This window comes from Aethalodelphis obliquidens, unplaced genomic scaffold (genome assembly GCF_003676395.1).
Source record: "Aethalodelphis obliquidens isolate GAN/ISIS:26980383/991018 unplaced genomic scaffold, ASM367639v1 scaffold4, whole genome shotgun sequence".
NCBI lineage: Eukaryota > Metazoa > Chordata > Mammalia > Artiodactyla > Delphinidae > Aethalodelphis > Aethalodelphis obliquidens.
The window spans coordinates 83,593,043-83,618,295 of record NW_020837948.1 but is presented as its reverse complement, the minus strand read 5'-3'; the positions used below and the strand labels follow the sequence as shown (position 1 = coordinate 83,618,295).

The 25,253-nt window shown below is 42.2% G+C and overlaps 2 protein-coding genes and 1 non-coding gene across 3 annotated transcripts; 1 reads left to right on the top strand and 2 right to left on the bottom strand.

Annotated features, from left to right (window-relative positions):
- Window positions 1-11,450: 11,450 nt before the first annotated feature.
- On the bottom strand, window positions 11,451-14,145 carry RPL37 (ribosomal protein L37). Its single transcript, XM_027101202.1, has 4 exons — window positions 14,041-14,145; window positions 13,164-13,299; window positions 12,836-12,920; window positions 11,451-11,569 (listed from the first exon to the last, which is right to left on the bottom strand). The coding sequence occupies exons 1-4, from the start codon at window positions 14,041-14,043 to the stop codon at window positions 11,500-11,502; spliced, it is 294 nt and encodes a 97-aa protein (XP_026957003.1). The 5' UTR covers window positions 14,044-14,145; the 3' UTR covers window positions 11,451-11,499.
- On the bottom strand, window positions 11,650-11,728 carry LOC113617715 (small nucleolar RNA SNORD72). Its single transcript, XR_003431725.1, has one exon. It is a non-coding gene; the product is annotated as a small nucleolar RNA SNORD72 (small nucleolar RNA).
- Window positions 14,146-15,832: 1,687 nt separating the features above from the next.
- LOC113617705 (caspase recruitment domain-containing protein 6-like) lies at window positions 15,833-24,729 on the top strand. The gene is given in 5 exon segments (XM_027101272.1): window positions 15,833-15,875; window positions 20,933-21,049; window positions 22,752-22,809; window positions 22,811-23,304; window positions 24,684-24,729. Coding segments are annotated over 5 exon segments (729 nt in total). The 3' UTR covers window positions 24,701-24,729.
- Window positions 24,730-25,253: the final 524 nt, after the last annotated feature.

The following is a 25,253-nucleotide window of genomic DNA, read 5'->3' as shown; positions in this document are numbered from 1 at the left end:
CAGGGAAGCCCCTATTTCCCTGATATTAATGTTGAACATCTTTTCCTGTGTTTATTTGCCATGCATAGTTGTTCTTTGGTGAACTACCTATTCAAATCTTCTGCCCATTTTAAAAATTGGGCAATTTATTTTTTAATTATTAAGTTCTGAATACAAGTCATTTATCATATATGTTTTGCATATATTTTCTCCAAGACTGTGTCTTGTTTTTATTTTTTTTAAATAAATTTATTTATTTTTGGATACATTGGGTCTTTGTTGCTGCGCATGGGCTTTGTCCAGTTGCAGCTAGTGGGGGCTACTCTTCCTTGTGGTGCGCGGGCTTCTCATTGCGGTGGCTTCTCTTGTTGCAGAGCATGGGCTCCAGGCACATGGGCTTCAGCAGTTGTGACATGCGGGCTCAGTAGTTGTGGCACACAGGCTTAGTTGCTCTGTGGCATGTGGGATCTTCTCGGACCAAGGCTCGAACCCATGTCCCCTGCATTGGCAGGCAAATTCTTAACCACTGTGCCACCAGGGAAGTCCCAATACTACACTATCTTGACTACTGCAGCTTTATAGTAAAGCCTTTTTTTTTTTGGTTTGTTCTGTTTTTAAGCAGTTGTATTGCTATTCCATTGTAAAGAGGTACAGTAATTTGCTTAACTCAGCCTCTACTTAGGGGGTTAAGTTGTTTCTATTTTTTATATTACAGATAATGCAACAAATGCCCATGGGCATATAACTTTGTACCCTTCTGATAGTACTTGTGTAGGGTACATGTTTAGAATTGGGAATGCTGGATCAGTGTTCCCCACATTTTCCCCTAGTAATTGGGTCTAGTTTCAGGTATAGATCCATTTGGGTAAGACTTATAGTGTAAGTAACTAGACTGTGCTTGGCTGTGTTCTAAGACACTGTCTGACACTGTGTTCTAAGATACGGATCTTGAGCAATGCATTGTAGCCTATGTGTTAAAGCAAAGATTTCCTGCTTTCCTCTTTGGTCAGTTCATGTGAGCTATAGAAAGATGCTTCCTCGAGAACACAAAAATAAGAGTGCTGTCAGAGTTAGTGTTTGTCAGAACATCAGGGGCATTCTGCCTGTTTGACAGTTATACTTTTGATCAATTGGCAAGCCTATTTTCAAACAATTATTAATTTAATCTGGGATTGGATTAATCAGTTTGCTGATTAACCATAGAGGCGGGTGAAGTGCATGGTGTGGTGGAGAAGTTGAGTAGATGGAGAAATTAAGGCCTTGAGGTTGAAACTGAGCTCAAGTGGTAGGCATCTCAGGACCATGCTTTCTCTGCTCCCTCTGCCTTTCAACCTAATCCATAACAAGTAACTTCTGAACCTCAATCAAAGATAATCCCCCAGTGGTTAACCCACCCTACCTGAATAATGAGTTGACTGTAATTTTGTTTTAAACATGACTTGGGCTTATGCATGACCACTTTCCCCTCTTCCTACCCTTCTTGGTTCACTGATATACTCCCAATGCCTAGATCAGTGGCTAGCACATAGACAGTGTACAGTTTACATCTGTAGATAGAATATTGTTAAAATTTAGTTTATTGAATATACATTTATCTTGATTTGGTTAACAAGAGCTTCCCCTGAGAGATAAGCCACCCTCTTTGTTCTGATCAAATCAAATTTCTGAGCCTACAGTGCTGTAGAGTCTCTAGCATATAGCAGACACTACTGACCACGGTGAATTCACCAAGATACATGTTGTCTTATAGGGTTTTGTCTTCCTGCTATTATCAGTGACACCCATTATCCAGGAATATTACCTATATAGTAATAATTATGATCACTAACATTTATCAGACTCTTACCCTGTGCCAGGCACCATGCTGAACACTTTATATGCACCATCCCATTTTATTCTCATAGCAACACTTCACAACGAACATTATGAAGTAGGTACAACGGTAACTGAAAGTGGGGTCCAGCTGCTCGCCACTCAAAGCAATAAAGAGGTAAGGTTGGTGGAAAGGAAACTTTGCTTTATTTTGGACGCCGGCAACCCAGGTGTGGGGGGGTGCGGATACCTGTCCAAAGGCCGACTCCCCCCCCCAGCTGACAATCAGGGGGCAAGAGCTTTTATAGGCTGAGGGAGGGGCTACATGCAGAAACAATACAGTCAGCTCTGACAGTCATCTTGAAATTGGTCATCGGTGGTCTGACCAGCGTCATCTTGACTGTTTTAAGTACGATTAATCTTCAGTTCCAGGGTTGGTTTGTTCCCATTTCCTTGAGGCCAATTCTCGGAATTGTGGCAACTTATGTCATGGCTACACTCTGGCCATCATGTAGTTAACTTCTTGCACCTGGTGAGGGTTTCCGTATCTATAAGACAGCTCACAGGACATGGCTCAGAATATTATCTATAGTCCTTGAGGGGGAACTAAAGGTCCTTGACTTTGCTTAATGACTCAACTATTATTATTTAGTCTTGTTGGACTGTCTTTGTTTCTGCATTTTCTCACTTCTCTGATGAAACTTATTCTTTGGCTAAAGTTTTTCACAGACAAAAGGCAGGCTGAGGACATGGGGGGCAAGGACCATAGGGTCCTGCTCCGTTTCACAACTTTTGTACCATTTTACAGGTAAAAATCTTGGCTTAAGTTAATTAACTGACCTAAAAGCTAGCAACTGTTTTGATTTTACCTATATACTTACATGGTGAATGCAGCATTATTTTACTTTTTAAAAAATATTTATTTTTTTATTATTTGTTGTACTGGCTCCTTAGTTGCGGCCTGTGGGCTCCTTTAGTTGTGGTATGTGAACTCTTAGTTGCAGCATGCACGTGGGATCTAGTTCCCTGACCAGGGATCGAACCCAGAGTCCCCTGCATTGTGAGCGTGGAGTCTTAACCACTGCGCCGCCAGGGAAGTCCCAGCATTATTTTAGATGAAGACAACTTTACCAAATGATGACTCAACCCCAAAACACTAAACTTGTTATTGTTTAGGTTTGGGCTACCCAGTAGGATAGCCACCAGCCACACGTAGCTGTTGAACATTTGAAATGCAACTAGTCCGAACTGAGATGTGTTGAAAGTATAAATATACACTATATTTTGAAGACTTAGTATGAAAAAATATATATATCTCAATTTTTATACTGATTACAAGATAAATAAGATACAAGATTACAAGATTACAATAAGATACAAGATTACAAGATAAATAATACTATGCTGGGCAAAACTTTAAATAAAATAATACTATTAAAATTAGCTTTACCTTTTTTACATTTTTAAATGAGGCTGTTAGAAAATTTACAACTACATATGTGGTTTGCATTTGTGGCTCGTGTTATATTTCTACTAGATGCTTGTCTAGCACATTTTATAGACATTTATATTGGCCAATTCAGCACAGATTTTACTCATACTGAATCTGACAAAGAGCTCTAAGCTGTATCAAAATGATTCTTGGTGATTCAGAAAGAGGCCTATGGTTTCTCCAGGACCAAGCTCCCACAGTATGGGGGCTTTCCCAATGCCAGGCCCCTGCAGTGTTGGTGGCTTCTCCAGTGCCAGGTTCCTGCCCTGTGCACCGGCTAGGTGCCCCTAATGACCAGAAGCTTTCCCTGGACCCCCTTCAGGCAGCTTCAGAACAGAACATTGTTGGAGAACATTGTTGGACAAGGCACCTCCCCATGAATGGCTTCCCCACCATCACCCTTCTGGTGGCTTCCCAGCAAGTCCCAGAAACAAGACACTTCAACATCCAGTGAGCTATGCTGCATCTTCTCAGACATCTGGATCTCAACTCCGGGGGTGGGGAGGCCTCCTTCCTGGGTGCTCTATCTCTGCTCTAGTAGTGGCTGCTTCTTATTTCTGCTCTTCCTGAAGAGTTCACTTCAGTTTTTCCTAGCCAATCCCTTATTACCCTAATCCCTTAATCTTTTCCTGTTCAAGTTACTATGTGACTTCTGTCTCCTCATTGAACCCTCACTGGTATACCAGCTATTTTAATTGGATGTTTGTATTTTTATACTCTACATGTTATTTCTGTTCATATATGTATATAATTACCATGTTTTGAGCAATAACTGAAGTTTTCTTTTTTCTTTCTTTTTTTTTTTTTTTTGCATTTCGTGGGCCTCTCACTGTTGTGGCCTCTCCAGTTGTGGAGCACAGGCTCCGGACGCGCAGGCTCAGCGGCCCAGCCGCTCCGGGGCATGTGGGATCTTCCCGGACCGGGGCACGAACCCGTGTCCCCTGCATCAGCAGGCGGACTCTCAACCACTGCGCCACCAGGGAAGCCCTGAAGTTTTCTTAGTTTGCAAATACTAAATGACTTTCTGTGCTTGCATCTGCACAGATTTTAGCATTGGTCTAAATTCAAGTAATTGAAAAATACCAAAAGGCATCATGTGATACTTTATTTTTACTTTTTGGCTGTGTTGGGTATTCGTTCCTCTGCGTGGGCTTTCTCTAGTTGTGCAGAGCGGGGGATACTCTTCGTTGTGGTGTGCGGGCTTCACATTGCGGTGGCTTCTCTTGTTGCAGAGAATGGGCTCTAGGCGCGAGGGCTCAGTAGCTGTGGCACATGGGCTTAGTTGCTCCGCGGCATGTGGGATCTTCCCAGACCAGGGATTGAACCCGTATCCCCTGCACTGGAATTCTTATCCACTGCGCCACTAGGGAAGTCCCATGTGATAGTCTTTAAATCTGCCTATAGTTCATCTACTTAGATTCGAAGAGTTGTCTCTGATGAATGTGAAATTTATTCAAAATTTAGAGCTGTTCAAAAATTTAAAACTCTGTAGTATACTCTCATAGGACTTTTTTGGCGGGGGGGAGGACAGGAATCAGGAAAGGGCAGATTTGCTCTGATCCCTATGACCGTAAAATAGCTTGCTATTACCTTTAATGAGTTAATCCAGTGCTAAAATTACATGTTAATGTCTGTACTATATGATGTATGACTAGCACTGTGGTTCCACACCTAGACCATAGATGAGTAAGTATTCTATTTAATAAAGACAAATTTTCTACAAAAGGAATCTTACATTGTACAATGTCTGTATTAATTAAATGCATTCCAATAACACTCACTATTGTCAGAATCCTTATTACCAGAAAAAGAAAATATATACCTTTCACCATCTCTCTGTGCCTTAGTTTGTTCCTCTCCAAAATAAAGGAGTTTTATTACATCATCTCAAGTCTCTTGCAAATTTAAAAGCACTGCGCCATGCTGTGCTACCTCAGAGATCAATGTTCCCAGAGGTTTCTCTCTCCAGTCATCCTAATTGAACAGTACTTCTGAGTCTTCCTGTCTCTCTCCTGCCTTGGGGAGCTGCTTCTCCTGAGGGCTGCTCCCCTGCAAATCAGGGACCATAAAGTTTCTGCTCTGACTATGCCCTCTCCACTCTTGAGGTGACTGAGCCATTTACTGACAAGCCATCCTTCCTCCCATTTGCCCAAGATGGTCGTGTTTCTGAAACAAAACTATTGGCCACCTGGTATTAATCCCATTTGCTTCTTCCTCAGCCACCTCTACCACTTGCCGTAACTTAAGGAAGTTGGACCTTTCTCCAATACCGTTTTATCAGTTGTCTTTTTTACAAAAGACCTTTCCCCTAAAGACCTTAATTTCCTCCACATAACTCTAGAGTCCAAATCACTTTAAACATTTTTGGGGGCAAATCACACTTTTTACATGTGTTAGATGTTTATTTGCAGAGCTATATAAATGTAACACTATTAGATTAGGGCTCTGAATTCCCTGGTGGTCCAGTGGTTAGGACTTGGCGCTTTCACTGCAGTGGGCCCGAAGTACCAAACTAGACAGACAGATAGACACACACACAGGAAATGTATACAAGAAACTTTTTTTTTTAATTGAAGTATAGTTGTTTTACAATGTTGAGCTAATTTTTGCTGTACAGCAAAGTGGTTCAGTTATACATATATATGCATTCTTTAATATTCTTTTCCATTATGGTTTATCAGAGGATATTGAATATAGTTCCCTGTGCTATACAGTAGGACCTTGTTGTTCATCCATTCTATAATAGTTTACATCTGGTCACAGCCTTTAGAATCCTCAGCAAGATCAAGGATATAGAGGGGTCCAAGGGAAAGACTGGTAAAGAAATTTCTTTGAGGAGTTTTAAGTATTCAACTCAACCTTCTTGGAAAAGGGGGTTACTACCTTGTAGCTCTAAACCTAGGGAAGGAAACTTCAAAGGAACCACTCAGAGAGCTTTAAAATTTGCTTCCTGCAACTGTTTTGGTGGGGGGCCAGGAAAGTGCTGCTGCCTGAGATCTCCCTGCACTTAAGAACTTGTTCAGGCCAGGGAGGTGGGAATGTTTCCTGTGGACAAGATGTGGGCCACTCAGGAGAGAGGGACAGCATGGGATAATTTTGAATCCTGTCCGTAGGGCCCTCAGAGGTAGAGAAAACCTCAGGAGAAAGAGGTTGGATCCTAGGGGCTAGGAAGGAATCACAAAGACTATTCTGAATTAAGATGGCAACTACAGGAGAGGTCATACAAATGCTCAAGAGAGGAAAAGTTTAATCATCTGCTGGGTCCAGACATTGTTTACCCACCCAACCAAGGAAGAACCAGCCCCCATCCCCCCACCTCTCCTTCCTCCTCCTGTCTACTCTTTAACCCCACTGAGGAGTGCAACTGCAGCTCACAAGCCCCAGAGAATGTATACAGGGAGAAGGCTGAGATCAGAGGGACCATGCCCCCTTCTCCACTGCTGGCTCCAACCCAAAGGAGGCCCAAGCTGGAAAATGTGAGATAAGGTTAAGTCAATTTTGAAGTTTGACTATAATAAAGGACTGGAAATTTTATTTGAAATAAAAAAATAACTTACTGAAATAAAACTTTTTACAACTAATCATGACTGGAGGATATTTTTTGTTATGTGTGAATAACCCAAAAAAACAAGGGTCAGACCAAGTCTTCATCCTGGGGCACAGGACCATATTTCCACTGTATAAAGATGAGGACACAAAAATAAGAACTGTGTTTTTACCTCAATCAACATACCATGCCTGTGGTAATCTACAAGCCACCTGCATACATGAGAACCATTTTTTTTTTCACTGGTATTTTCTTTGAACAAGACATCTCTCTACCTTACCATACAAGGAAGCTTTTGCTTCAGATTCCATTCTTGGTTCCTGAGGTTGATAGCCTCTGCCCTGTGCTTCTCTTAGATTATGATCTGAACTACCTTTTGTTTTGAGGAAAAAAAAAAACAACAAAAGAATGAAATACAATCCATATGTAGTACGAATGAGCAAGAGAAAGCTCCTTATCATTTAACTTGGTAAAAGTTAGGGTTGGGATCTTAGTTCCCTGACCAAGGATTGAACCCGGGCCCTCAGCAGTGAAGAGTCCTAACCACTGGACCGCCACAGAATTCCCATAATTTAACTTGCTTAACCACCTTTCTAAAGGTTCCTCCACTCCCACTCTATCACACTCTTTATATCTTTGTCTTCACAGCACTTATCACTACCCGAAATTGCTTACCTGTTCTAGGTCTGTCAACCCCCAACACACACACACACACACACACACACACACACACACACACACACACACACGCTATTGAAATCTTTGTCAGACAAGGACCCTTGTCTGCCTTGTTTTCCACTTGTATCTCCTTGGCCTAGAACTGCTTCTGGCACATAGAGGTCACTAGATCTGGTTCATAAGTGGCACTGTATCAACAGAAATGAAAGGGAATCATAGAACATCTAGGTTCTTCCAGAAGTATATTTAATTTTAAACTCTTAGTTTCTCATTGCCCAATCTCCCCTGAACCTCTAGCAAGTTGGCTTTGTTCTCGCTGCTCTATTGAAACAAGGTTTATGGAAGTAAACACTAACCTAAATTTTGCAAATCCTGGAAGGTTTTTTTTTTTAATTTTAAAATCTTTTTCTCCTTGGCTTCAGCCACATACAATACTTGGTTTCAACCCTATCCTACTTCCTGGGCTATTTCTGCAACCACTAGAGTCAACTGTCAACTTCAACCATGTCGGTTGTTGCTCCCACTGTATCTCTAACATTGCCTAGCACATAGTAGCATCATCATATGTATTATGTTGAACAAATTAATGAACCACTCTCTCTCCTCGTGTCTCCTATGGACATCTCCCCAAATCTTTCCTTGAGCCTCTCCAAATTGTCTTTTCTTTCTAAGTATCTGTATTTTCAAATGGTTTCAACCATTACTGAGTCAAGGATGGTTTACTGAAGTTCATCAGTCAAGAAACTGAGTCCTTAAAAAAAAAAAAAAAGAAAAAAGGAAGTCCTTTTTTTCTCATCATTTCTAAATGCCTACCAGGTCTCACCATCACCTCATACCTCCATTTAAATATCTTCACCATTTTAACCCCTAAAATCAGTTCCCTTTCGCAACTCTGTTCATTACTTCCAAATGCAGACCTCTAGCCCAGGCTTTACACTTCAACGGCCACCAGGCTTACTCACCGTCTTCCAATGTACTTCCTCTTGGTATCGCACAGGCAACAAAACCTAACTTTAATTTCCCCCTTGTTGCCTCCACCCTATATTCCCTCCCAGTGAATGTACCACCTCCTTGCCCCCTAGTCAAAACATCCAAGACTCCTACCTCCAATATTTCTGAGGCCTACCGCACTAGACACAATGCTGTTTTTTAAGTTATTATTTTTTTATTCATTTTTGACTGCTCTGGGTCTCCGGTGCGGCTCGCGGGCTTAGTTGCAGTATGTGGGATCTTAGTTCCCTGACCAGGGATTGAACCCAGTCCCCCTGAATTGAGAGCATGGAGTCTTAACGACTCGACCACCAGGGAAGTCCCGCTATATTTTTATATATGTGATCTCATGGAAGCCTCATACAGCCTGATACAGAAGAGGGGGCTTGGAAGCTACTCCCTTTGATTCAAGTTTTACATGTTCTCAGTAGAGACATCCCCCCTACAGCCAGCCCCACTGCTACCTTAGTCCACAACCTCACGATTTTCAGACTATTTAAGAACCTGTTGCCTGGTTTTCCAGCTTCAAAACGTATCACATCCATACCATCACCTCCCATCACCATATTAATCTTGCTAATGATAAGTAATCATGCCATTGTGTGTGCTTAAAACCTTCCAATGATTTATCATTGCTTCAAGCTAAAGTCCAAACTCCTTAGTATAATACTCAAGACCTTCCACATCTGATGATCCTCAACCCTCTAGATTCTTACCAACCCCCTCACCTTCTCTAGACCTGACAAACCACAGTATCTGATTGAAAGGCCAAGTAAACACACAAAACATTAAGACATGTTCCTGGGTCTCACTTCAGATACCCTTTGGTGACACCCATCTGGTCCTGAGTATCCTCTGTCCAAGAAACACAAATTCCTTAGTTGTGGCATTGGCCCTAGGCATCTTTTGTCAGATTGAGGCCCACTGTCCAAACCAACTTTGACCCTCAGGACATGAGATACGTCAGATGTGAACTTCCTGCAAACTAGTATTCAATGACTGAATCCACCTGATTGCATTCTATACTGAATGTGTTAACCCAGCTCCGTCTCCCTCCCACTGCTGCTCCCTGAGTCTTAAAATTAATTTTACCTGTGATTGGAGCAGCCTCAATTGGTCTGTGAGCCACCTATGATCTATGGAGATACTTACCATTGCATCAGACAATTTCCCACTGAAACCCAACCTGTCTGTCAACGGTCATAGGCACTGGCAAACAAGAGATAAGCTCCCCTTACACTCAAATACACAGGCCTTTCTTAATGCATCACTGCCCACCTCTCTCACAACCCCTTTGTGCCAATTGTTTTCTGGCCCAGGATTCAGAAATTCCACGTCTTCAGGTCAGTGCCCATTCACCTCAAGGCCTAATATTTATTCCATCCTGGGCATTACCTATCTTAATGGGCCTCTCCATCACTCAGGAATCAACCATTAGTTAACACTGGAAGATTTCAGAAAGATCTTAACACCAAGTTAGATTATTTCAGTACTCTGAAGCCAAAATATATTAAAACCACTATTTTTGTAGGTCAAAAGCAATTTCATAAACTTGAACCTACTATACCAACTTTAGGCCGCAGCCACTGTAGAAGCACCTTCACTCACTGAACTCGGAAGCCCATAATGTTAAGACCTCCAGTTACAACTGCGGCACAGGCACAGCAGTAAAATCACATGTCAGCTGGATCCAGGAACCATGCTCTCAATTATGCATCCCTAAAGTACAGAGTACTGAGTCATTATGTTGAGTCTCACATATTGGGAGGAAGCCCAATGTAGATTTAGATCAGCAGTGTCTTCTGTAAAAGTTAAATGTAAGCTAAGACCTGAAGGATGAGTTAGGAAAAAAGCGGGAGGAAAGGAATTAGCTAGAATTTTGGGAATGCATTCTAAAGGTAAGATTGGTGAGGCAGCGATGATGATGAAGACCCCTTCAAGGTCAGGTTAAGGACGTTATACTTAATACAATGGGAAGCTAAAAGCTAGGAGAGCACAGCTTGGCCACACTGCTGTTTTATGCCAGTTGTTCCAACACTTATGCTGTTTAATTAATGTTCTATTCTCTCATTCAGCAGTCCAACAAAGTCAGCCTTGTCTTCACTTCAAATGGCAGTAACACTAGAACTGGGAAAGCAAGGCAAAAAAATTCAGAGCACCGAAAATCAATGATCACCCAGCTAAGGGTTAAATTAATTCCAGGGATCTATTTATCATTGCCTTTAGCCTACAAATATAAGTTTATACTTGGCCTTCCTTTACATTCTACTCAATCCACTGTATTTGCCATGGCCCTACAAACTTTCTTCCATATTTTGTTGTTGACTCACACTGAGCAGGTCAGCTTGTTTTTCACTTAGCTGACCACCTTAAACGGCATGCACAGCCTATAACCTAGGTGCCAAGCAACAGTTAAGATCACCTTTCCAAAAATCTGAAAAAGTATATGTATAGCTGCATCACTTTGCTATACACCAGAAACTAACGCAATATTGTAAACCAACTATACTCCAGTAAACATTTTAAGAAAAAAGAAAAAAATCACCTTTCTAAAATAGAGTTCATTTAACTCCTAACCTTCACGTTCTCACCGGTACTCCAAAGCCTATCGTAACGATTGATAACCATTCCCCAAAGACCATAGATGTTCCTAAAAGAAATTAAGTTATGCTCTTTCACTCACTCTAACATTTTAAATATCCATATGTATTGTACTAAGAATTGTACTTGTAAATTCACTATATTCTTCACATCATATGCCAGTGTTGTCTGCTTGAAGGAATCCTGGAATTCTGCTTGTTCCTTGTCCTCTTAAGCAGTATCACAACCCAGTTCAGAAGTTACTGTTCCAAAACAGCCACTTAACAAGTAAATCTGATTTTAAGCTGTCCCATTCGCAAACCTATACAAATCATTGATACAAGCCTATTAAAAATACCTTAGCACACCAGACAGTTTTTCAAAGCCAGAACATTTATTGCGTGACTAATAATTGAAATCCTTAAGATGAACTGGATGCTGCAACAGCTGCCCTCTTGGGTTTGGGTGTTGTTCCTTCACGGAATCCATGCCTGCACCGTTAAAAACAAGAACAGTTACTTCAGCAATGCCAATGCATACATTTTAATTTTTGCTATAACAGACTTTTATGAGCTTATCTCAGTTAAATCTGAAATCAATATTGAATTCATATGTTCAGACATTTATTTTTACAACATCACTGATAAGCTGCAGTATTTACTTCCTTCTGCTTCAAGGTAGCCATTTCAGGAACACAGATAACTTTAATTGGAAAAAAGAAGAAAAAAGGGCAACATATTTGGTTGTACTGATCACTGGGCCAGTATTTCCCCACCACTTAAGATTCCTAAGGCATTTGTGAAAACGAGTTCTTAAATTACGAGCCAGAGATCCTACTTTCCTTTAGCCAAGGAAAAACAATGTGTTTAATGGTAGACATTTTCTCAACTGCTTAACTACTCTATAAGGTAACTCATTTAATATTAACACCTACTTGAAGTGTACCGTTATCCCTCTTTTGAGGGACAGACAGGTTGAAGTTGGCTTCACTTCATGCTCTTAACTCTTACACTGAACTAGCAGACCACTGAATCCTAAGCCTATACTACTGTATAATAGTCTTACACATTATGAAGCGCAAAGCGCACAGAAAGGTCACTTTAGCAAATGAACACAAGCACATCTAAGGGTGTTGTGTTTACAAACCCCCAAACTGTCTTCAGGTTTTTTAAAATTTGAAAACCAGGAATTCAGCAGTAGGTCAGAAATTCTGCTAAATATCCTACACTGCACAGGACAACCGCCCTCCCCAACAAAGATATCACCTCAGCTGAGACCTTACGTGGGTTAACCCCTCAAAAGCTACCACTAAAATGCAGTTTCTGTTTAGTCTAGATGGGGGCTGAAATTAAAACTCTAAGGCCTGTCTTTAAGTAATACAAGACTATAAAATTTCTTTCTACACAAACGCAATAGCAACTGACAGTTTTCTATAGCACATTTGCCCAAAGCCACAAAACCCCAAAGTCTCCTTTATGCACGATTATCTTGACAAATTTTGGTAGGAAAGTGAAATGTAGGTATGCTATCAAATGTCATCACATTTTCTGGAGTCTAGCTCCAACTAAGCCCCAGCATGTATAGTTCATACTACTGTTTACTGAAATATTCACAAGATCTAAACTAACTGATCTGAAGTTTATGGTGGCAGAAGAAAAAAATCCCTTGCTAACACCTCATCCCACCAACCAGGGCATTTGAGAGGATAATTATGCAAGCTCACAGAACCAACTACCACTGAAACATAAAAACTGTACCTGAATCTGCGGTATACAATTTTTAGGTGCCTCATTCGACCAGTCCCGGTGGTATTTCGTCTTTTAGCTTTAGCACTCCAGTTATCTAAAACACACGTTCAGGTGAAGGTTGTAAACGGTTTTCCCCACACACCTTGTAAGCTCTGTCGGTCAATATACTTAAAAATGCCCGCCTTGGGTTTTAACCCCACTTCATCGCTATACAGATGCCCCATTCTGCTAGGGGCCACCAAATGCTCAGTCATGCCCCACTGAGGTACAAAACAAACACGGGAGAATTCTCAACGCCATGATACACTCTATCAGAGTTCAGTAAACATGCACTTACACTTCCTCTTCCTCTTGGCAGGGTAGCCACATTTACCACAGGTCGACTTCTGAAGGTGGTAGGCCTTAGAGCCACAGCGGCGGCACAACGTGTGCGTCTTATTCCGACGCTTTCCAAACGAGGACGTTCCCTTCGTCTACAAGTTAAGGGAACAGACGATTCTTCAATCTAGCAATTTCTACACACGTTCTTACGTTTTCAGTTAAAGAAACTATTGATAAGATTTCATGACAACCACAAGGTCTCAAACTGTGGGAGTCTGACTTTTCTTTTTGTTTAAAATGTGGTGTATTTATTTTATTTACATGTTTTCAAGTCGACTGCAATGTATTAACAATTCAAATGCTATAAACATAGCAGAGTCTGACTTTCCTTAAATGCTAAATCAGAGACCTCTATCGGAATTTCACGTCATCTAATGCCCCCTGCAAGAGGTGCTGTGTTTTGAAATCCGCTACATTATTAAAAAAAAAAAGATATAATGAAAAAGACGAGATAACGTGGTTTTCCTACCACTCCTACTCCAAAATCTAAGAGCTCCCGCCCAGAGACCACCGCCAACGATTCCTTGGCGTACAGAACCACTCTCAAACTATGCTTCTTCTGTCCTTTCCCATAGGCAGACAGGGCTGCGCAGGCTCCCCAAAGTTCAGACAGAAGCAAGGTGCCTAGAGCAGCTGCAGCTCCACGACTGCAGGCCCCGCACTCCCAGACAGATAGGGGCCATTCTTCTGCCTCTCGAGGGCCACCTCAAGTCCCTTTCCTGCCCACCGGCTCCCCTTATCGGAAACCTTGCCGGGCCCCCACGGATAGCAAGGAACGCGGCGCAGGGCGCTAGGATGGAAGCCGATTCCGACAGCCCTTGCAAACAACTCACCATCTCGCTTCTGCCGCCGAGGCCAAAGAGAGCAAATTCGAAGGCACTTCCGCTATATCGCGCTCAGAAGCTTCCGCCCAGGAAAGTACTTCCGGCGGGACGCGGTGCACCGCTCTCAAGCGTCCGTTGCTGCAGCGTGGGTGGAGTCGAGAGGAGGATCCCGAGCCAAGCGGGGCCAATAGAAGGTTCAGAGGGGCGGGGCTCACAGTTTTCTGGGTCCTGGGTGGGCGTCTGTGAAGGGTTCGGATTAGGACTGGGGTTCTTTGCCAGGTTCTTCCGCAGTCCCGCCGGAAGCTTTCGGCTGACGCTGATCATCGCTGAGAGGTTGCTAGGAGGACGGAGCTGGGCTCAGGATATGAAGAGAAAGGCAAATAATGTTTTTTCTAACTATAGTACTTTAGAGGCAAAGGATTTGATCCCCAATCTTGTTATGCCAAGGAATCAGACGTGGAACTTGTTAAAGTTTCCTAAACTCTACCGTGAGGAAATCTGGTTCAGCATCTTTGGATGGGGCTTGGACATCTGTACTTCATTCAAAACACTATAGTGTTGGGCTTCCCTGGTGGCGCAGTGGTTGAGAGTCCGCCTGCCGGTGCAGGGAACACGGGTTCGTGCCCCGGTCCAGGAGGATCCCACAAGCCGAGATCATTTCTATCCAAATGCCAGGTTTAGGTCGGCAGGAATGACTTCTGAAACAGATGCTTTTGTTACAGAGTCCAAGCTCACTCTGCTCGCCGCACGACAGGCCAATAAACTGGGAGACGAGGTGTTGAGGCCAAGAATACGACTTTATTTGGAAAGCTGGCGGACTGAAAAGATGGCGGACTAGGGTCCCCAAAAAACCAACTTAGCGGGGTCTGGATGCCAGTTTCTTTCATAGAATTAGAGAGGGAAGTAAAGTAAAAAGGCAGAATAGAGAGGGAGATGCGGGGAGGAAGTAAAGTAAAAAGGATGAACATCTTCTGGAATGACCAGCCTCCGGGAGGGGATGGTTAATTTCTTCTTTCTTGCAGCCATTCACAGGTGGGTAGGGTTCCCTGAGGCAGTCCATTATGTATGATTATAATAACAAAAGCTACGAGAAGTAAATGCTAAAGTCAAATAAACAGATCCAACATGGAGTCAAAATTGGGTCTTCCCTGTTGCAATCTCTGCTGTTACTTACGGTGTTTTGCCTTTTGACAGAGTGATAGAGACTTCATAAATCTTGCATCTGTTATTCTGATATAGTTCAGGTCTCTTGACTTGACCTGCCTTCTTTTCCTACAATAGGTGAAATTAGTGCTGACTTTTCTCTTTAAGAAAAAATCACATAATTTAAACTCCTAGCTGCAAACAAAATTTTTACACCTGTTTCACTGTATTTGATGTGAGGGATATATTTTCTTTTTTTGTTTTTTATTTTTATTTTTTATTTTTTGCGGTATGCGGGCCTCGCACTGTTGTGGCCTCTCCCGTTGCGGAGCACAGGCTCCAGACGCGCAGGCTCAGCGGCCATGGCTCACGGGCCCAGCCGCTCCGCGGCATGTGGGATCTTCCCAGACCGGTGCACGAACCCGTGTCCCCTGCATCGGCAGGCGGACTCTCAACCACTGCGCCACCAGGGAAGCCCAGAAGGATGTATTTTCAAATCTTCATCTCCTGGCCACCCTTCCCCCAGCTCACTTCTGAAACCGTGTAACTCAGATTGGGACTCGAACCCAGCCAAAACCCAGATTGGGACTTGAACCCGCGGTGTTTTAACTGAGATCACACACCTGGTCTCAGGATTTAGACCCACGGTCTTTTCTTGATGTCTCATCACAGAAAGAATCCAGTGAGCGACAAAGTGATAGGTAAGAAGTTGATATATTTAGAGAGAAACACACTCCACAGAGTGTGAGCCATATCAGAAGGCGAGAAAGGCACCAGGGTATGGGGTTGTCAGGTTTTTTAGGGGTGGGTAGTTTCATAGGCTAATGAGTAGGAGGAGTATTCCAGCTATTTGGGGGAAGGGGTGGGGATTTCTAGGAATTGGGCCTACTTTTTTTTAAATAAATATGTATTTATTTTTGGCTGCTTTGGTCGTTGCCGTGTGCGGGCTTTCTCTAGTTGCGGCGAGCGGGGGCTACTCTTCGTTGCGGCGCGCGGGCTTCTCACTGCGGTGGCTTCTCTTGTGGAGCACAGGCTCTAGGTGCGCGGGCTTCAGTAGTTGCAGCACACGCGCTCAGTAGTTGTGGCTCACGGGGTTAGTTGCTCCGCGGCATGTGAATCTTCCCGGACCAGGACTCAGACCTGTGTCTTCTGCATTGGCAGGCAGATTCTTAACCACTGTGCCACCAGGGAAGCCCAGGCCTACTTTTTGACCTTTATGTTTGGCCTTGGAACTGTCATGGCGCCTAAGGGTGTGTCATTTAGCTTGCAGATGTGTTACAATGAGCATATACTGAGACTCAAGGTCTAGTGGAATTAGACTAGTCTACCATCTTGGACCTCGGGCTATGTTATTCTTTTAAAGGTTTTGCCCTGCCCCCTTCCTGTTCACTTCCATTTGCATTCAAAGTGTGTGCCATGCAGATTTCCTGTTACCAAGGAACTGAATTTAAACTTCCTCCCCTAAATTTACATTTTACTGTGAAATATGCAACTTCTAATAAACACTTTTCTTCCCATCAGCTTTGAGATCTCCTGGAGCAGGTTCTTGTGGGAGAGGAGGGTATTTATGGGGAGCAGTGGGGAGGAGATGGGGTTTGAGAAGCTGGTTATTAGAATACCTTACCAACCAAGTTGAATTAAAAAAAAAGATTGGCAAACCTACTAACATTGCCAATCAAACTGTTAGTATTAGGTGGGATACATCTCTTGAAACCCATACCTTTGTGACACATTTTAAAACTCTCAACCTAAAGTTAATTTTTAATGTCATATATGGATTCTCATATTCTTTTTCAACCTTAGGGACGCCAGAATTTAATAAATCATTTTCCTTTGTTATGCTCAGCATTGGTCCATGCATGGCCTGCTTTCACTTACACGTTTAACTATTTACCTTTAATAATTTAATAAACACCTATAAACTCATTCCCAGATGATATCCTATGTCTAACTCCATGATTTCCCTGTCCTCCAATCCCATCCCATCCCTAACCTCCCCTAACCAAGGTAGCCATCCTTCTGAAGCCCATTTCCGTACTTCTCATTTTATATAATTATACCGATTCCATGTGTATTCCTAAAATGTGTGTGTATGTATCTGTATTTACATTATTTTGAGCTTTTCGAAAAGGGTGTCATGCAACATATAATATTTGGGGACTTAAAATTTCCCCTTAATATTGTTATGATTTATTTATGTATGCTGTGGGTCACTGAAGTTCATTCTTTTTCAATGCTGTATATTACATTATATGAGATACCACAGTTTACTCATCCAGTCCTGTTGATAGTTATTTAGATTGTTTTCAGGTTCTTGTGAACTATAACTGAAAATAAAAACCAACTAGATAGTTTTTTTTGTTTGTTTTTTTTTTGTTTTGCGGTACGCGGGCCTCTCACTGCTGTGGCCTCTCCCGTTGCGGAGCACAGGCTCCGGACGCGCAGGCTCAGCGGCCATGGCTCACGGGCCCAGCCGCTCCGCAGCATGTGGGATCCTCCCGGACCGGGGCACGAACCCGTGTCCCCTGCATCGGCAGGCGGACTCTCAACCACTGCGCCACCAGGGAAGCCCCCAACTAGATAGTTTTAAAAAAATTAAAGTCAGCTAACAAGACAAAAAATGTAAACTATTAAAATAAATAGAAATATTTAAAGTAGAAGGTATGAATACCACTGTAATCATATCACCAGAGATACCAGTGTTACAATTGGAGTATCTCTTTCCTGGCTGTCTTCTTTTAAATATAATGTATATGTATATACACATATTGTATACATACACTATACACATATTAACTTTTTAAATAAAAATGGGATCTATAACTTGCCATTTTCCATAATATATCATGGGTATCACTACTTGTCAATATGTGTAGATTTATGTCATCCTTTTTTTTCTTTTTTTTTTTTTTGTGGTATATGGGATGAGGGCAGACGGTTTTGTAGCTTTTGTACTTTTATTTATTTATCTATTTAAAGGCTTTATTGAATTTGTTACAATACTGCTTCTCTTTTATGTTTTGGTTTTTTGGCCATGAGTCATGTGGGGTCTTAGCTCCCTGACCAGGGATCGAACTCGCACCCCCTGCATCGGAAGGCAAAGTCTTAACCACTGGACTGCGAGGGAAGTCCCTACTTCATCACTTTTAACTTCATTTTGGTATTGCATTGGAACTGAGCAGAACTCTGCACCCCACTCCCACCCCATCCCAAGCACAAAGGCTCCTTCATGTCTCCTACCTCTTGTTTATAGAAAAGCTGAAGTCTCCCAGGCCTCCCTGAGTCGCAAAACAGCAAGCTCAAGCCATTAATGATTAGGACAATAGAGTCACAGACTCCGTGTCTGATGCACATTGCTGAGTTGTTTTACAGATACTATAACTGCCACCAGAGGGGAAAATTAATTGCATGATGACTAGATTGTAGCCATGACATAAGCTGCTCTAACTTGAGCAGTACTGAATCTATGGCTAGTACAATTCCAAGAACTGGCCTTAAGAGAATGGGATTAACACTATTGCTCATAATAATCTATATATTGGTGGGCATCAAAATAATTGTAGCTTGTTCTGCCTGCATATGTAAGTGGGCAACTAAAATTGTCAGCAAAGAGATGCTGCAAACCCGTGCTGACATCTTCTACTCTAAGAATATGGTGCCCTTTGTCAGAATGAAGAAGTTACAGAAGACAGACCTTCGCCCATGATCTCGTAGAAATGGAATGATGTTCTGACAAGTGGGGATTTGTAAGCAGCTTTTGGCAGGAGAAAGCTTTTTGCAGGAAAGACCTCTCTGCAGGAGGCCCCTTTTGCCTTGTCACTAACCTGAAACCAGGCACCCCCATGCTCTACTCATCTCCAGCCCTAGCATGCTTTTCAAATCTTGATCATACAATACGTTGCCTAATCTGTTGGTTCTTTCTATAGATCAAAGAAACTGAAATGAAGAATAAGTAATTAACAGATGACCAGATCTCTTCCCTAGCTTCCCCTTCAGTAATCTTGCAAACAAACTGTGTGAACAAGATAGCATCTAAAGAAAAATCACAGGAAGTTGACAAGCCTGCATACAAGTCTGCACACAGTGGGGGATGGCGACTCCCACCCCCTATCTCAATGATTGAGATTACTTCCCTTTTTCCCTATAAAAACTTTCATGGCCAAGCATAAGTTTCAGAGGTGGATTTTGGGGACACTGAGTCCACCATCTCCCCAGATTGCCAGCATTCTGATTAAAAGCAACTTTCCTAACAACATCTCTCTCTCTCTCTCTCTCTCTCTCTCTCTCTCTCGCATATATATTTTTTTAACCTTTATTTATTTATGGCTGTGTTGGGTCTTCATTGCTGCGCAGTGAAGTTGCAGTGAGCAGGGGCTACTTTTCGTTGCAGTGCACGGGCTTCTCATTGCAGTGGCTTCTCTTGTTGTGGAGCATGGGATCTAGGTGCACAGGCTTCAGCAGTTGTGGCACGTGGGCTCAGTAGTTGTGGCTCGTGGGCTCTAGAGCGCAGGCTCAGTAGTTGTGGCGCACGGGCATGTGGTATCTTCCCAGACCAGGGATCGAACCTGTGTCTCCTGCATTGGCAGGCAGATTCTTAACCACTGTGCAGCCAGGGAAGTCCCTCAAGTATTGATTTTTTGAGTGGTGAACAGCCAGACCTGATTAGGTAACACCATTGTTGATGTATCAACATTTGTTCCATAAACCCCCAATTTGTGGATATTTGAGTTATTTTCAATTTTCTGCTGTTATAAAAATGTTGTAATGCAGATTCTTGCACATACATCTTTGGGCATTTGTCTGATTATTTCCATAAGATAATTTCCTATTCAGTGCAGTGGAATTGCTGCACTGAATGGTATGAATTTTGATTTTTATCTGTCACATTTATTTATTTATTGCTGCATATTGACAGATTTCTCTCCAAAACGGTTAATCAGTTCACATTCTTATTATCGCAGATAGAGCCCAGAGTAGAGAATACCTAGTCCAATCTGAAGTTCAAGAGAGGCTTCTCAGAGGAGTGCTCAGGGGCTAAGTCATATGAAACTGAGTCAAGTCGTCAAAAAACGATAAATAACCTACAGGGAGCCAGGGTCCGTGGGGGCTGAGGGCTGGGTTCCCCCTCTGCTTTGGCTTGTTTCTATCCACCCTCTCCAACACTAGGCATCATTGACATAATTAATCTTTGCCAAATAGAATTACTCTTTGCCTTAAAAAAAAACAAAACAAAAACAAAAAAACTCCCCCCAAACTTGTATTTATGCATTGGAACTATTTCATAGTTCATTTCCTACTCTGCAGAGAACAGGAACATTGGCTACTGGGAGTGTTCCCTCAGAAATCATAGAAAAAGAATGAAAAAAGTTACTTGAACTCCTCCAACAAGATCCTGATTGTATCTTAGATACATTAACCTCTCAGAGGCTAATTTCTGAGGAAGAGTATGAGATTCTGGAGAATATTACAGATCCCATGAAGAAAAGTTGGAAGCTATTAATTTTGGTACAGAAAAAGGGAGAAGTGAGCGGTCAGCTTTTTGTCAACTGTTTACTTAGTACTTTTTTTTTTTAATATTTATTTATTTTTGGCTGTGTTGGGTCTTCGTTTCTGTGCGAGGGCTTTCTCTAGTTGCGGCAAGTGGAGGCCACTCTTCATTGCGGTGTGCGGGCCTCTCACTATCGCGGCCTCTCTTGTTGCGGAGCACAGGCTCCAGATGCGCAGGCTCAGTAGTTGTGGCTCACGGGCTCTTCCCAGACCAGGGCTCGAACCCGTGTCCCCTGCATTGGCAGGCAGATTCTCAACCACTGCGCCACCAGGGAAGCCCTACTTAGTACTTTTTCAGAGTCAGCTACCATTTGGGACTTAAATCACGGTAAGTTAAATTTCTACACTTTTTTGGGCTGAGAGGGAGGAGGCAGATTTCCTGAAAAAAAGAAAAATTTTACCTTTATTTTCATTTGTCATTCTCCTGGAGATAATTTTCACTGAAATATGATAAAAGGGAAAAGTGTCCAAGATTTAAAATGCAGGGAATGATGTATCTTATTGTTTTAGGGGATTTATAATTTTTTGTTCAAACTCAATCCAAAAGCTGCAATTGTTTTTGTGTTTTTTTTTTAAATATTTATTTATTTTATTTGGTTGTACTGGGTCTTAGTTGTGGCAGGTGGGCTCCTTAGTTGTGGCATGCTAACTCTTAGGTGCAGCATGAATGTGGGATCTAGTTCCCTGACCAGGGATCAAATCTGGGCCCCCTGCATTGGGAGCATGGAGTCTTACATGCTGCACCACCAGGGAATGTCCCCAAAACCTGCACTTGTTTTAGTGGTAGTATAAACTTATTCTGGCAGTGACATTCTGAAATACTCATAGTTGGAAAGAGACTACTGTTAGTGACACATCAGGATTTCCTTATGAAGTAAGTGAATTCATGGGTATTAACAACCTCAAGACCAAAAGCTGCATCTTTCACTTAGTATAGCCATTTTGAAAATATAGGAAAAATAATTTTTAACACACATATGTAGTAGATTAGCAACTTCATTTTTTTTTTTTTAATTTATTTTTGGCTGTGTTGGGTCTTCGTTGCTGCGCATGGGTTTTCTCTAGTTGCGTCGAGCGGGGGTTATTCTTCATTGCGGTGCATGGGCTTCTCACTGCAGTGGCTTCTCTTGTTGAGGAGCACAAGCTCTATACGTGCGGGCTTCAGTAGTTGTGGCTCGCAGGCTCTAGAGCGCAGGCTCAGTAGTTGTGGCGCACGGACTTAGTTGCTCTGCGGCATGTGGGATCTTCCCGGACCAGGGATCAAACCTGTGTCCCCTGTATTAGCAGGCGGATTCTTAACCACTGCACCACCAGGAAAGTCCACAACTTCGTTTTCTCTGTGAGAAGAATGCCAGCAGAACTTAAGTTTTCTGGAGCAAATCAAATTCTAATTTTTCAACGTTCAAAGATAATTAGTGGCAAATGAGGGCGCACTTCTTCCAGAATGAATTGTTTAGCAGTTTTGTAAATTACTACCAGAGACAGGTGTAGCTCCTTTTCTAAAAAATAGTGAAGATTATTTTAAGAGATGTTAGAGAGGCAGAGGCTCAGATAAAAAGATTAATGTTAATGGTCTCTAATGTAGTACAGGACCTGTATGCTTAGAGAAATAGGTCTTGTTATTTCCAGGACTTATTCCAAATCAGAGCTATTTGCTTCTTGATTAGAAATTATTAGGATCAGATTTCATTAGCAATGGCCTTATGTAGTCTGAGCTGGTTTGGGGTCACAGTAAATCCACAAGTAAACACAGGATTCAAGTTTTCTATTTCACTTATTTACCCTTTGAGTTTGCTGTGAAAGACTCGAACTTTTGAGCAAGGCAGGAGTGTGATCTGATATTTTTCAGTGGGAGGAAGTTCTGACAGTTGAGTCGTTGCCGTTTATGTAGGAGGTAGTAGGTATTCCTGTTATACAGTGAAATAAAGGAGATGATGCTTTGAGGTCATGGAAAGTCAAGTTATTATATAACATCTGTTAATTTCAAAAAAAGAAAATAAAAATCGCCCAACCTTTCCTATTCTTTCCAGAACTTTTAAAACATGAGTATATAGAGCCACCGCAACCTGTGGGGGTAAGCAGGGAAGGTATTTTTTATTCCTGGAGAGAAAGAGCCTGAGAATCCTGAGATCACCATGTCCTTCAAAGAGAAAGAACACTTGGATTTGGAAACCTCTGAGTCTTTCACGGACAAGAAGGCTGGTTATCGGGAAACTGCTTGGTCCTCAAGGGAAAATGAGAAGGAATACAACACACCAAAATTCACATCTCTGCAATTGGTTGAGAATGTTGAATGTGAATTTCCAGCAACTATTGAGTATTTACAGGATGAACAGAGATATGAGGAGCCAGATGATTCTTTACGCTTAGGAAAAGAGGAATATCTAGAATCTGTTGGGTACTCTGAAGATGCAGACACCCCCATGGAAGAGGATGCTTATGATGACCCAGAGTACATTATCTATGACAGCAAAGAGGACTCTTTGTATTCTGAAACCATGGAGTTCTCTGATGAAGAACAGAATTATGAGGATTCAGAAACTGGCATGTCATTGGAGGAGGAAGAGGAGAAAAGTATGGAAGGTATGGGAATGATGTGTGTATAGTTACTTAGGCAACAACTTATTTTCAGGTTGCCATGACATAATGGGGAGAGGGGCTGAGGAAAGGCACCAGATGGCAGCAGAAAAGCAGCTACACAAAAATTTCTTGGACCTCTCTAACTTGGAATTTCCTCAGAGGTGAGTGTTGACGGGGAGGAAAACCCAGGACCTAGGAACAGCGGACAGTATAAGCTAAAGTAAATATTGGCTATCAACTTAAAGGTTTCTGCAGTCACCTCCATCATACATAGAACCACTAATTTTAGCTGTTACCTTCTGTTCTCAGATTAAGCCTTTTTAATCATTTTAGCTCCTTTGTGACCAATGGAATATGGGGGTTATGAACCTGACTATTGAAGTGGGCACAGGAGAGGAATTTGTGATAAATGGATAAAATCCCAAAATAAAGCTTGTCTTGATCCAGTCCAAATATTGCCATTTTGATGAGGAAGTCTTGAATATTTCTCAATGAAAATTCAAAATATGAGAAATGCTTAATTTGGAGAGATATTGTCTGGGAAAATAAACATCACCAAGTTCTGAGTACAGAGGGGAAGGTAACTACCAACTCACATTCAGTCCAAATCCTGGGAATTCATAATCCAGTTATGGGTCAGAAAAGAGTAATTTCCTCCTCAGCACACCTTGACATGGTTACTAGGGCTGCTGTAACAAAATAGCACCACAAACTTGGTAGCTTAAACAATAACAATTGAAACCTATTGTCCTACAGTTTGGAGGCTGGAAGTCTGAAATCAAGGTGTCTCTAGGGTTGGTTCCTTTGGAAAGCTGTAAAGAAGAATCTGTTCCTAGCTTCTGGTAGTTTTCTGGAAATCTTTGGGCTTCTTTGGCTTGTAGAAGCATCCCCTCCACCCTCGCCCCCCCACCCTACCCCCACAATCTGCGTTCATCTTCACATGGTTGTCTTCCTGGGTTCATGTCTCTATGTTCAAATTTCCCCTTTTTATAAGAATACCAGTCATATTAGGTTAGGGCTCACCATAATGACCTCATCTTAACTAATTACATCTACCATGTGACCCCATTTCCAAATACCATTACATTCTGAGGTACTGGGGCTTAGGATTTCAACATACGAATTTGAGGGGTACATAATTCAACCCATAACACAGCTCTTGTCCCACCCCCATACCTTCCCAATATGTAGTTGCTTTTAGACCTCATTCTTAATTTTTTAAATATATTACAGTTGTTGCATAGGGTTGAATTAATTAGTCATTGCATACTACCCTCATTATTCTGCAAAAAGCCCCTTTTGTTCATCTATTTCATTTTTTTCTCTATTTCCCATTCACCTTCCTCCATAGGTAATTCTTTTTTCTTTTTTGCGGTACGCAGGCCTCTCACTGCTGTGACCTCTCCCGTTGTGGAGCACAGGCTCCGGACGCGCAGGCTCAGTGGCCATGGCTCACGGGCCCAGCCGCTCCGCAGCACATGGGATCCTCCCGGACCAGGGCACGAACCGTGTGCCCTGCATCGGCAGGCGGACTCTCAACCACTGCGCCACCAGGGAAGCCCCCATAGGTAACATTCTGATATTATGTGTTTCTTGCATGATATTGTTTTGTTTTACATGATTTTTCTGTATCATTTATTTATCACAATAATAGTATCTCAACGTAGCATCTCAAAATTAGGGTCACTTAAAACCATAAGAGTGTATAATTGTTCATGTGTCTATAGTTGGCAGAGCAGTTCTTCTGGTCTTCGCTGGGTTTACTCCTGTATCTGTGGTCAGCTGGCATTGGCTCATCTCTCATCTAGCAAGCTAGTCTGGACTTGTTCTCAGACTCTGCGAGGCATATTCTTATGGTGAGGGAGAGTAGTCAGAGAGAGAGAGAGAGAGAGAGAGAGTAGTGAAGGCATTTTTAGGCTTAGGCTCAGAACTATCACGCCATCTGTATGATA